The sequence below is a fragment of the Protopterus annectens genome, chromosome 2.part2 (assembly GCF_019279795.1).
Source record: "Protopterus annectens isolate FY-2018-M chromosome 2.part2, PAN1.0, whole genome shotgun sequence".
NCBI lineage: Eukaryota > Metazoa > Chordata > Ceratodontiformes > Protopteridae > Protopterus > Protopterus annectens.
In genome coordinates this window covers 948210861-948225134 of record NC_056730.1, presented here as the reverse complement: position 1 = coordinate 948225134, position 14274 = coordinate 948210861, and the positions used below count along the sequence as shown (strand labels likewise).

The 14274-nt window shown below is 34.8% G+C and overlaps 1 protein-coding gene across 1 annotated transcript in view; it reads left to right on the top strand.

The window, feature by feature from the left end:
- CAMK4 (calcium/calmodulin dependent protein kinase IV) overlaps positions 1-14274 on the top strand; it is a 1096576-nt gene that overhangs the window by 541206 nt on the left and 541096 nt on the right. The window contains exon 5 of the mRNA XM_044064475.1: positions 9507-9579. Coding sequence (XP_043920410.1) covers positions 9507-9579 — 73 coding nt within the window. The remainder of the gene's footprint in view (positions 1-9506; positions 9580-14274) is intronic.

Below are 14274 nucleotides of genomic sequence, written 5' to 3'. Positions count from 1 at the left end.
TGAAATCAGTTTATTACTTTGTATGTCTTACTCCTACCACCCCTTATGTATCTATAAATTGGTTTCCTATTATGCTCAATGTCTTTATATACATTTTTCTTGATATTCTCTTCCACTATGTTTAATTTGTGTGTCTAGCTTGTTTAATTTCAGTTTTCAAAGTCGTACTTCAACTCCTTTTCCATTTCTTATATTTTTTGTCTCTCACCTTAATCAAGTATCTTGTTCTTATGGAAGTATACACTACTGATGTTAAACATTTTTTTTTGTATTCAATTTCTCATGCAAAGCTTGCCACATTCTTTCTGCATTTTTTCCACTGAATGCATCCCTCTAATTAGTTTTACTTAGTGAATGTTTTCTTCTGTGTAATGGGTTATTAATCTTCTGTACGGTGGTTTAGATTTCATTTTGACACCATTATCTAGCAACAATTTAACCTTTATAAACATATGATCACTGCATATCAATGGTGGTAAAAGTTGACACAAAGGAACAGTAATTTATTTAGGAATACAAACAATGTCTAGTATGTTCTACTCCTTGGTAGACTTTTTTACAATCTGAAATGTATGAAAAACACTCCAAATGCAGAGTTGGAGAAAACTGAAGAAATTTATTGGTCACTTTTGACATAAAAATGTCTTCATCAGAATGCATTTGCTTAAAACCCTTTTTTCTTTTAAATCAAAAATGCACAAGAAATTGCCAGAGGTAAGTTGACCACTGGGGTAGACCATCAACATACAGGCATCCTACTGGGGTTGAGGAATTCCTGGTATCTCTCTATGGGAATGATAATAAAACCCTCATTCCTGCTGGTGGCTTGGATTTGAGAGCTGGGCTGGTGACAGCTACCTGGGTATTCATAGAGGAAATACCAGGTTAGTACTAATATGATCCATTACTGTAGGACAGTGACTTGCAGCTGTTGATGGGTTACTCATAAAAATATATATACATTTCTGTCATCTAGGAGATTAGAGCTATGAGACACAAACATCTAATACCTGCACTGTAAGGTGTACATGTGATCACATGCTATGTATGCAATTAACATGTAAAAGTCTGTGTGCCACATGGCAGTAGGTGTTATGCTAGTAATCTGTCATTGCCACATGTATGTTATCTGTGGACATTCATAGGTTCCACTAGTAAACATTCCAGCACAACAGGTCAAAAATGCCTGATGTCACTAGGTCATGTCTGCTGTCAGTGGGTAACAGGTTGTTGACAATAACATCACCACTGTACATAGCACAATCAGATGGCACACTAACGCTGTCAGCAATAGTAACACTGGAGGGCATACTTATATCAGTGACAGTTGAGATAACAATGTATGAACAAAATGAATCTCTACAATCCCATGTGTTTAGTGCTAGATGTCCCAACTATGTCAGTCACCATCCAAGCTACTTAGGTATGTCTACCACAGATGGCATCAGAGTGCAACGATGATTCAGGGGTAAATGCTTTCAGCATAGGGAAAAGGCATTTAGATGGCCACCATGCTTCAGGATGTTTCCTGACCTGGGTGTCACCTTTGGCATTAGTCAGTTGATATGCAGGTCATTTTCTCTGCCAGAGATGGCCAGTACTTGCACCATGTTAGAAATGTTGAATGTGCTGCATGGACTATGTGAGAAAGTGCAACCACTTCAGAGACTGTGGGATATTCTGCAAATCATGTGTAGTGATGTGGCATACAGGAAACTGGAGCAGACATGCCTACTGAGGGCTGTGGTGGCCCATATCAGAATGCTGGCAAGTAGCTGTTGTGGCTGCACTTGGGAATGGATGTCCAATCAGTTCTAAAAATTGATTAACAATTGTTGGCGAGACATTAACTACGTGAAATTTGGGCATAATACTGTTGTTTGATATTTCCTGTTCTTGAGCTAACCAATTGTTATGCAGTGAGCTATTTAAAAGTGTCTGTATTTAGTCATTCATTCATTCATCCATTCTTTCATTCACTTCCTTTTATTGACTGGCTTAGTTACAGTAGGTCTGCAGCCTATTTTCATGAAAATTTTTCCTTGAAGGCTGTTTGCCAAGTTTTGTGTGTGTGTGGGGGGGGGTGTTCTTTTAAGGAATCTTGATTGAATAATTAAAGAGTGTATCTTATTGGAGCAGCTTTGTTATAAAAATGGGAAAGGTTTGTGGCTTATGTTATTCTTTGAAGGCTGTTTACTGAGGTACCAGAAGCACCATTAAATTTGGATTGTGTCCCCAGTTGCTGCCTCTTGAGTGTATTGTTCTTGTTTTTTGCATTGGTGTATGTTGATAGCCTATTTTCATGGAACTGCTTTACTCTTTGTGGTTCAATATTTTCCCTTGTAAGATGAAGCTGGACTATGCTGTATCAAGAATTAGCACTGCTTTTAGTGCTGTGCTGATCTAGAAATGTCTGCTTTAGAACTGCCTGATGAAAGCAGTGCTGCCCAGGATTTCATTCCAACCAACAAAAGCTGGACCAGTGAGGCTGAAGAGGAGCCCCCTAATAGATTACCAGGAAACATATGTAATATTCTCAATGTGTGTAGGATTGTGAGCATATCAGATGCTAATATTGCAAATTCAGCTGTAACAGCTGCAACTGCAGAAAGAAGCAAGAAGGACCAGAAATATTTAAGCTTTGCAAAAAGTGCATAGCTGCTGGGGAGAAGTGAAAAAGGGATCCTAAAGGTACCTGGATGCCTGAAAAAGTAAATTTGCATGTGTAGTAGTAGAAAAGAGACGTCATAGTGTGGTGGAATTGTAAATCCTGGGTAACCAAGGCACTTGACTGAGATCTTACAGGGAAGCAATAATACATACAGTGAAAAAACATGCATGTACAGTATAATAAAGTTTCTCAAAGCAATCACCTTTCATGCAGAGAAAGAATGCTGTCAGGGTTTTTTTCAAAGGTGATTTGAAAAAAAGTATCCAATAAGACTAAAAATGGAGGAAGAATTTTGAACAAGGATCGTGTTTCTTACCTAGGGATCTCCTTGCCATTCTGCATGTAGAAGGAGACAGGTTGGAAGGGTTTGATGGTACTTTCTGGGCAAGGAAATGTTTCAGAAAATTGTTAAGTAAAAGTAATGTCTTTCGGCTTTTCCTGGTTAGGGGTCGCCACAGTGGAACGCCGGTCCCCTTATGATTGGCAGTACATTTTTACAGTGCCAAGTTGCCAGCCTGATACCCAACCTTCAATGAAGGCACACCCGTTCACGCACACACCTACCTGCACGTCTTTAAACATCACTCGACTGTGGGGAGGACATGTAGACTCCACACAGAAGGTGCTCCAGCCAAGACTTGAGCCAGAGAACCTCTTGCTGTGATGCGACAACGCTAACCACTGCACCACCACGGCGAAAATTGTTAAGTCATATTATAAAAAAGAAAAATGACACTGAAACAGTCGGAGATGGGATAACTTTATCTAATGGGTCAGTAAGATTCATAATTGTAATTTTAAAATTTTAGAACTGAAGCAGTTGTGAAGAAGGATCCAGTGAAATAATAAGCTATGTATAATTCCGAATGATTTGTTCCCTAGCTTTGAGAAAGAAAGGTTTTGAGTCTGAGGACAGAAAGATGGGGTTTTGTTGAAAATAAATGAAAAGCCATCTGATATTGCTTTAGGAAGAAACATAGGCATTGTGTGCTGATTAGCTTAAGATATGCTTTTGCAGTGGACCAGAGGGTGTTATTAACATAACTACACTATTAAGAATTATGTTATTTGTAATAAAGATAGTCACTAGAGCAAGTAATACAGAACTCCGATCATACTATTTATGGAGCTGTATGTCACTGTTTATGAGACAATAATAAAGCAGCAAGAAGTAGGACTGTGAGCATAGAAATTAAGCAGCGTAGACAGCAAAATGCACACTGAATTATTAAACTGTGTAGCAATGGAAAAGAGAAAAAACACTTGTCAGGTGATGAGTGACAGGGGTAAAATTGAAGTGGCCACCCCTGGAGCTCTAACAGAAGAAACTGAACAAAATTTAAAGACTTTATAGATCTTACAAATATAAATGCAACATTAGTAAGGAGGCATGTACAGTGCACTTAAAAGAAACTCAGATTATTAGTTTTGCAAAGTAGAGAACAGTGAAAGTTAAAGCAGGCTTATCTTTTTCTTTATAACACAAGTGCCTCAGGTATAGACAGTGAGACAAAAATAAATTGCTGTTCATCTCCAGAAAGAAATTGAAGTGCAGGAAGTAATTCACATGAAGACTTACAGGATAAGGGTAAGAAACATAATAGTAAATGATAACGTAATAAAGGTTTTCTGTCCTGAATACAAACAGCATGATTGCAAAGGGACAAAGGCAGACACTGTTAGCCATAATGAGAGAAACAAAAGCAAAGGCAATTATCTGTGTGTGTGTGTGTGTGTGTGTGTGTGTGTGTGTGTGTGTGTGTGTGTGTGTGTGTGTATGTGTGTGTATGTGTGTGTGTGTTTGTCTATATATATATATATATATATATATATATATATATATATATATGGAAACCCTTTGGAAAATACTGAAATGTCAAATTTCAGTATCTCGAGACCAAAGTGTTGAGTCTGCAGATCCTCAAAACTGCAGAATATCGAACCCAGAAATGTCAAACCCGCAGTACTGATGGCAAGTTAGGTAAGTGTGGTGTTTTTAAGGATTTTGGGGAGATTTTGTGTGTTTGTGTGTTGGGGAGTGTTAGGTGTGGGTTAGGGTATGTAGGTGAGAGTGTGAGTGTGTCAGTGTTGAGAGTGGTGGTGTTTGTATCTGTGTGAAATGTGTCCGTGCGTGGGGGGGTGTGGAATGTATGTTGGTCAGTTTTGTGTGTGTGTTTAGTGCGACCTTGGCATTAGTATATATAAGTAGGGGGCGTGTGTTGGGGGGGCACAGCTCCCCACATGGAGGGTGCAGGGGGCTTGCCCCCCTGCTTATAGTAAGTGTGCATGTGTGTGTTTGTGTTGTTGTACAGAGGTAGCTGTAGTTGTGTTTGTGTGTATGCTTTAACAGTCGTGGTTTTGTGTTTCGTGGTTTTGGTTTTCAGTTTTTTGGTGTTTCAGCATTATAGTCTCAAAATACTGAAATTTGATATTTCAGTATTTTGAGATTATAAAGTGAATCTATATATATATATATATATATATATATATATATATATATATATATATATATATATATATATATATATATATATATATATACATATATAAGTTCTGTAATATGAAAAAGGAATGGGGGGAGGAAGGAAAATGACCATACAGCATGGGCATTATTCTCCATTTTCCAGGAAAATACCTACAAAGCCTAAATTTGAACAGTTAAAAGTGTTGGAAAATATGTCTTTCATAGATTTTGGCATTTTAGACATGATCACTGATTCGCCCTTCTTTATTTTCTTCTTATATTTGCTATTTATAGGATTGTCAGTTTGCTTTTTGAATGTTTTGTACTTAGAATTTGTTTTAGTTTCGAATATCTTTATGTACACTACATTTTAATGATGTAATGGTAATGACTGCAAGTCACAATTAAAAATATGGGTATAATTTCAGATTTCATCTCATGATGGTGGATTTTCATTTAAGAACTATGAATTGGTGTCCCTGAGTATAATTTATTTAATAGAACGTGTTCTGTTGTCATTGTATTTTGTTTCTAAGTAGAATACAAAGCATCATGATAGAAACAGGTAGATCACTAACAATGAATACAGAAATATGACAAGGGCGGCTGGGACTTAAACATCACTAAAAGAAGGAAAAGATTTTGCTATTGGAGCCTGTGTAGCTTTACTGTGTACTTGAAATTCAGTTTTAATCAGAAATCTATGATTGTGAAATAATGTCCAGAAAGAGAAAAGAATAGAGACTGAGATGTCGTCTTCTGTCTTGAAAATAATATTTATATGATGTACAGATGGGGGTGTATGTGACTGGGACTACTATGGAACATTTACTTTTAGCAAGCGAAGATTGGTCAATGCTTGGACAGTGAAAAGTGATGTTTTTGACAACAGTGTCATGATATGTTAAGGAAAATATGAAAATGAATTGGAAAAGGGCTGTAGAGGTGTAAAATGAACTTATTTGGTAGTAGTAGCAAACGTTTAGATAGTATTATATAATTTAATAACAAGCAGGGATTTAAATGAAAATATATAAGAAGCATACCTTCATATAGAGTTGAGATACTATATATGCTACCATATCTCAAGCTGGGTTTAAGAGAAATGGTCTAAAGATGGATTAGGAGTATTTAAGATTGGACGGTATAGGATTTTTTTTATAAGTGATAGAGTTTCATAGGGTTTGGACAGAAAAAAAGAATGGCGTTGAAGTACAAGTCAGTAGAAGAAAATAGAGAGGGATGTACATGAGTGGTTACAGTAAAAATGTTACTTTCAAAGATGCAGAGTGGGGATATTTGATAAAATGAGATATGACCTTTAGAAGCAAATATTTATATGAAGATTATAACATTGATGGTAAATGTTAAATTTGGGGAATGGTGTTAAAATGTAAAGGCACAAGCACTGTTGCTGGATAGTTGAGGAATAATGTTTAAGCATAAAAGTAAAAGTACAGTGAAGTAGATAGTCATTGGAAAGGTTATGTAAAGAAAAATAAATTGAGGACTTTGGTGAAAAAAGAAAATGGAAGGAACTGATGCTGATGGCTAATCTTATAAAGTTTGTAAAACATTATCAGAGTTGATAAAAATTTATATTTACCCGTTTTGAAAAAAATATTAGCCGTAGGTCGAGATGAGAACAATAAGTTAAGAGTTTTTTTTTTTGAAGAAATGGGACATAGATTAATTAACTAATTGGAGATGGAAATTAAAGTTTGGATTTATATTCCAAGTTAATAGCAAACATTTTGAAGGATAAGCCATCCAGTATGCTTCTGAGCATTACTGTGGGTCACCAGGTAAATGTGGTAGTGGATAAGAATATTTCCAGTTATCTACTTATTTTAAGGGATTTATTCGAAAAAGGAAGAAAGGTAGGAAGGAAGGTATGAGTAGTTTGTCTGATTATGGTGCCAGGCAAAATTTTTGACATTGTGATATGTATCTGCTGTGGGTGTAAGTTATTAAAGCACTTACGCATTTCGTCTTCTAGCCACTAATCTAATTATACCTTGTTTCTTTTCATTATATTACCTACAACCTTAACTTCCTTCCTACTTACCTGCTGGATTTATTATTGTTGTTTCTCCTGTTGCAACCTATTACACTTTATATATATATATATATATATATATATATATATATATATATATATATATAGAGCTATGTACTATTCCATTGAGTACATTATGTTCTTCATATCCATTGTCTCCATAAGATTGTTTTGCTCTTTAATATTGTTAATTTGCCTCTATTTGTATGTATTTGTATGTCTGTTTGGGGCTTTTCCCTTTGGGTCTCCACTGAAAAAGGATAAATTCTGACCCAGCTGTACCAACTTGGTTAATAAATGTGAAATAAATAAATAAATAAAACAGAGTATAACTGCGTATTTAGTAAGAAATATTAAAAGGCTGCATATGGATACAAAATAAGGAATGTAATCAGTGGGCTATTAGGTTTGACATTTCATTTAGAGAAGGGAGTGAGTCAAAAATGCTTGCTCAATCATTTGGTTGTAGACATATGGGGAAGGGATTAGGGGGTGAATAAACTGGAAAAACCTTGAATTATCCAGAAGGGGTTTATGATGAGAGAATTTGTATTTTAGTAAAAGGTAAAGTGGTCTGATGAAAACTAGGACAATTTACAATTAATTTGTAAGAAAAGGTCATCTAAAGTTTAAAAAAATACTGAGGTTTTGTTTGAGTATTGGGTGTACAGAAAAGTGAAAAGAAATCATTTCCTTTGCAGAGGATAGCAGAGACTTGCATTTTAAAGATAATGAGGATATCAGTATAGAAAACTCAGAAACAATTTAAACACAGTGGAATGAAAAGTTGAGAAGTTGGTAGATTATCAGATTATTAAAAAAAGAAAAGTCAAAAGTTGTTCAGATCACAAGAATTATCATTATTATGTATCAATAGGTTTTCCACTAATCCACTACACTTAATAACAGAAAAGAAAGTTGTTTACATAAAATATTTTGGGCCATTTTAAATGATAAGCATAATTATTTTCAGAGTCGAGTTTTCGAAGCTGTATTAGGCTTCATGAGCACTGCTAATTTTTATGTTTTATTACTTTATATTGTATTTCTGGAAATGAGTATGAGAAAGGAGAAGGAAAAAGTGGAAATTAGTGAAGCTTCAGTGATGATTATAACGATAATGAAAGGATTGAAACATGGCAGACAGAGAAGATAACAATGAAGGTAGAGCAATCATCATAGTGTTATAGACATCAAGCTTGTTTTTAAGCTCCGTTTTTCTAATGTATGACCATACATCCGACTTATGATGTACTGATGAGCTCAAACAAAGGAAGAAGCACAGCATATCTAGAGCTAGAGCTTGTATGTATTTATGTTGTGGTCACTGCTATCCATCATCATTTATTTTTCTTGTTGGCATTTGCATCGTCTTTATTACTGTAGAATTCTCATGTAATCTTCTGTATCTTGTAATTAAAATTAATACTTAAGAAGGGTTTGCTTTCTGTATGAAATGATCGAACCAAGGAAAATGAAACTTGTGTTTTTGGGAAACACTATTGGATCTTGTTATAACAGTGCTATACATAACTTCAGACTGATAGCAGAAATGAACACAAATGAACTGTCATTGTACCAATATATTAATAACAAAACAGTGATAATATATAAAGTTTTTGCTTTCCTGCATAGTTTCTTTTTTTTTTGTATGATGAAGAACATATCTAGTTTCTTAATTTCTGATTTGACACTATGATGTCTTATTGGTGAAAACACCATGTTACTGACATTTTTTTTTCTAAACAAGATACTTGGAATTCATGTAAAGCAGTCATTTATAGTGGGGGAAGAGTCATACAGACTATGGTGTTTCAGAAATGGAGTCAGCATGCTGTATTGCAGCACCTGCAGCAGTATTTTGTTCCACACTAGCATTGCTATAGCAACACTTTCTTAGACCAAGATACTTACTCAGACCATTACATTGCAAGGGGTAATGCAGAGACAGAGCACAGTGCAGGAAGCACTTTAAAATATTTCATAAAGTTTTTGGTTCACATTTAAATTTGCTAAATCACTTCTATGATGACCTAAATGACTTTTGAGTACCTACAGACACCAGTTTAAAATATGGAAAAGGCAAGGCTATAACCAATAATTAATTTTAATTTGACATTTCAATGCAGGCTAACCCGTAAGTGTTATTTCAGTACTTACTGGTTTTATTTCTGTCACTGAATGAACAAGCTAAATGTATTAATATAGACTTTTTCAATAGTTTCAGTTTTCTGTTGTATTTGCATATGTGCAATTTTCAGCAGTTTTGTAAGTGTTGGTACAAGACTGATGTTTATTTATTTTATTTGTAGGATTGTGGAAAAAGGATATTACAGTGAGCGTGATGCAGCTGATGCCGTTAAGCAAATCCTGGAAGCTGTAGCTGTAAGTTGTAAATACTGACCATTTGCTTATCAGTTTTGGAAAACTTAACAATCATTGATTTAAGTGTGATTATAATCAAAACAAGAGAAACATAACTTGGAATCCCTCAATTATTAAAAAAAGAGTTTGCGTGTTATTTTTTTCTATGTTATTTATTCTGAGGTATTGGTTTTACATCACTCCTCTGAACACAGTTCAACATATACTGGAGGGGGTCATACACATTTTAAATTTAGAAATTCCGATTTTACCTCCTCCCTACCCTGTAGTTAAATTATTCGAACAACAGGTGTTGAAGGAATTGTATATGAATCAGCACTACTTATTTAAAACAGGTGCATTGAATCTTAAACAAGAAGAGACGCTAACCTAACCTCTCGGCATCCTAATACTGACATAGTAATATCATAAATGGATAAAGCTGGTGCTGTAGTGGCTTGGAAGCATAAAGATTTTGGTGAACAAAATCATTTCTAATTATCTAGTATATTATTTTACAATAAGTTAATTTTAAATTCTACGTCATTTTAAATCACAAATTGTTTTTATTTTGCCACAAGCTACCAAAAGGGTACATTGACAGTAACTTAGAGAAAAAAATCTTACAGTAGAGAATCCCAATAGATAGTAATTTTACTTGTTATCAAAAATTCTCAGACATGTCCAGCCCACTCCAGGTAGACCCATAGTGGCAGGCTGAGGGTTACTAACTGAACCGTTGTCAAATTTTTAGAGGTTTGTTTGAAACCACTTTTGTCTGATTCATTTGAGAGTGTGGGAAACCAGAGATTTTTTTTACAGTTACTACAGCCTTTACATTTAGATTCTAATACATACAGTTGTTTGCATCTGCAATCTTTGTCTACTTCAGTACCACATGACACAAGAATATTGCCACTGAAACTTTAATACTTTCTTTGTTTTACTGTCCTTTGTTTTCTCACTTTCTACTGGGTTTATTTCAAATAATATCTTTTTTTTTTTTCAAGGGTAATTGTTACTTACAACAGACGGGTACAGTGATTGTTTTGCCCCTATTTACACGGACTTGTTTATGAGGTTAAATTTCAGTGGATAACTGATAATACAAAAAAAATATTTCCCTAGTAATATCATTCTTTTCAAGTGTTACCTTAATTGACTGTTGGCTGCTATGGAAAGGCACACTATGTACTTTAAAGGAATTTGTGATTTTTTTCTATCAGTAATAATTATGGTGTAATCTTTACCTATATTTTGATTTATTCACTTGTCATTTTCTTGATGCCATAGTCACTAAATTGTTAGATGAATCTCTTTCCACTACCATAGAAATCTTTTCCACAGAAGTTCTCTGCCCCATGCTAATACATAGGCTCATACTACAGCTAACTGCCCTTGCGAGCCATTTTAAGCCTAGCCAATTATCCTTTGTGAGACTTAAACTGTGCACCTTGTGTTTGTAAGGCAAACACCTTAGCCATTAAGCCACCCTCCCAACATAGTTCTCATTCCCCCATATAGTATAAAGCAAACCAGTTTCACAAGTTTATCATACTCGAAGGGTCTGCATTAATAACATTAATTCTGATCAGGAATCTAATTGAAAGAGAGATCATTTTTTTGTATAGGTGTTATAAGACTATTGACATTCATAATGTTACAGAAAAAAATTGAGATGCTTCCAAGATCTGACGCACTGCATTATAAGCCTAAACTTTCTTTCACTGCTGACTTTGCAAAGATTTTGGGTCCAAGCAGATGATGGGTTCAATACTTGTAAATTAAGGCACTGACTGAACAGTTTTGACATTTACTAACTAATAATATTTTTTTCTTTTATGATAATATTTTTTTCTGAGAATGTTCATTTTTGTTATAAAATGTTGATGCTTTGGACAGCATTTAGCTGTTTTCAAGAGAAGTGATAAACCTCACTGCATACAATACATTTTTTGAGAAAAATCTCCCACTGGATGTGCTTTCATGTCGTAGCTATGCACACTGTCAAAACCTGGCATTTTACATGAGCTAATACCCCAATTCATTAATTACATTTGAAACATATTTGGTAATTCATTTTGTGGTCTGCCTTTAAGGCATTTTTAATGTGTGACAAACCTCCTGACCATGAAAACAGCACAGTTTCTCTACAAGTCAATGATTTGAATTACAAAAAAACATGCAATGTTTAAACATAAAATTGAACATCCTAATGCTACATTTACTTCTTTTGGAATTGGTTCTTTGAAGGGGTATACTTACAAAAAAGCAAAAACACTGAATATTGGATAGAAATCAAAAAGCTTTGATATTAAATCTGGGTGCTATGTCCTTTGCTGGTGTTTATAGATATATTTAAAAAAAACATTTAATGTAAATTTTTAATATTTAATATTTTGCAATATATATATTGTCCATTTAATTTTGGGTTTACTTAAACCATAAATAAGTTATATTACAATGCATGACAGGATACCTGTGGATGAAGGTACTTTATTTAAATATAAGAAAGCATTTTCTCCCCACTAGAGGGCAACATGATATTATTTTTTAACTTCAGATGAACTTTTTTCATGAATACAGCTACTAGAAAAAAATATAATTACTCAATGGTTAAAATGACAGGTTAATTTTCTCAAAAACTTAAAAAAAAATATTTTACAAAAAACATATTTTCTAAGTGTGATGTCTTCAGAGGTTTGTAGTGAAACAATGGACTCTCCGGAGATGAGAAGTCACTCTACCTGTAGTACCAGGCCTCAGAACTCTCCTCATGGGCAGTCCTTTATTTCCCCGATAATACCCATTGCTCCTTACAAAGAAGTAGAAAATACCAGAAGGAATAGATAAGCTGAATAGTACTGATGAGAGAAGGAATAATTGGAAGCGATACAGAAGAGCTAAAATAGCATTCAAAACTTGTGTGAAAAAAAGACCAGTAATCCAAAAGACTCACACAGGAAACACAGATCCACTACCGGTGCTGAATCCAGAAATGCCTTTCAAAAAGTACATTAAATAACAAACAAATTTATTGTAAAATAAAAACAAAGTTAAGCACTTTCTTCCTGTGTAGGATCAGCTCAAGGACATCATTAGAACTGCCAAAATTTTTATCATATCACAATATATAGAAACTAATAAAATGACATGATCAAAAACAGCTATTCAAAAATGACTTCGAACTGCTGACTAAATTAGGCTGAGATACTGATTAAATCTAATGATATGTATAACTATATTAACTACAGCTGAAGAATAAATATCCTAATACAATGGGTTAAAACTCAGGTGTAAGTAATGAATGAGTCTGTAAAAATAGTCTGTGAAAAATATACTTCATGAAATCTACTCATTAAAATATACTTTTTTAAAAATATTTAACGTGGCTGCCTACAGGTATATTTTATTCCTTTCCTTTTGTAAAAAAGTGTATTTTAATAATCAGATTGTGTATTTTTGCAAAGTATATTTTACAGACTGTTTTATTACGTAACTCATTATTTAACTTTGTTTTAAGTTTATAATAAACTGTAGTGACATGTCTGGAGTATATACAAATGGAAAAACGGTGAAAGGTGTAAAGAGACAAGAAAGTGGAACCAAATGATCAGGTATAAAATGTGGAGCTGAGGGCTAGGTTTAAAATAAGAAGGGAAAATGGAGTTATATTAGGACCAGGAAATCACTCAACATAGCAGGAAAAAGAATAAGTGTAATAAAGGATCACATGAGGTTGGTTTAAAGTGATCACAGGGATTATACTAACAGAGAAATCATTCAGAACAGCAGAATATGCAAAACAGCTAAACAGGATTGTCAGATGTGTCGAGGCACTAGTGAGAATACTTAGTACTGACTATACCTGAGTGTGTATATGTGCGTGTGTGTGTCTGTGCATGACTAACAGAGTGTCAGTGTGTGTATCATGCAAGAGTGGCAACATGTCATTGTCTCTTCATGGGTGACATTGTGTCAGTGAGCCATAGTGTGTCATTATATGTACATGTGACTGTGGTCATGTGTTCCATTGTGCATGGCATAATAAGCGCACAGCTCAACTTTATGAAACACACTCATGCAAGTCAGCAGACCACACACACACGCACACACGCACACATGCACACACATGCACACACACCCACACACACACACACACACACACACACACACACACACACACACACACACACACACACACACACACACACACACACACACACACACACACACACACACACACACACACACACACACACACACACACAATGTAAATGTCTTGTATGGGAGTATGCACTGTGTCTATGAAATACATACTCGGCCAGTTAACCGGCCGGTTAACACCTACAGTTACATGAATGGACAGGTGCATGATTCAATCCATCCATCCATCCATCCATCCATCCATCCATCCATCCATCCATCCACAACCCCTTTTTTCCATTTTTGTATATGGGGTTGGGGGGGGTCACATCAACAGTGAATCATTTAGAGCCAGTAATCACTTCACCAGGTGGGCAGCCCTGCCACAGAGGTTTATTGTTAAATTAAAAAAAAAAAAGAAAATAGACCAGTACAATTCCAAACTATTACTTGCCTTTATTAGCAAGCAATGAACACCCACATATCACAGTTTTATCCTTAGCAAGCACTGAAGAGGAGTCAGTAAAAAGAATCTCCATTTGTTAGGAATTAAACAGGGATTACAAGACA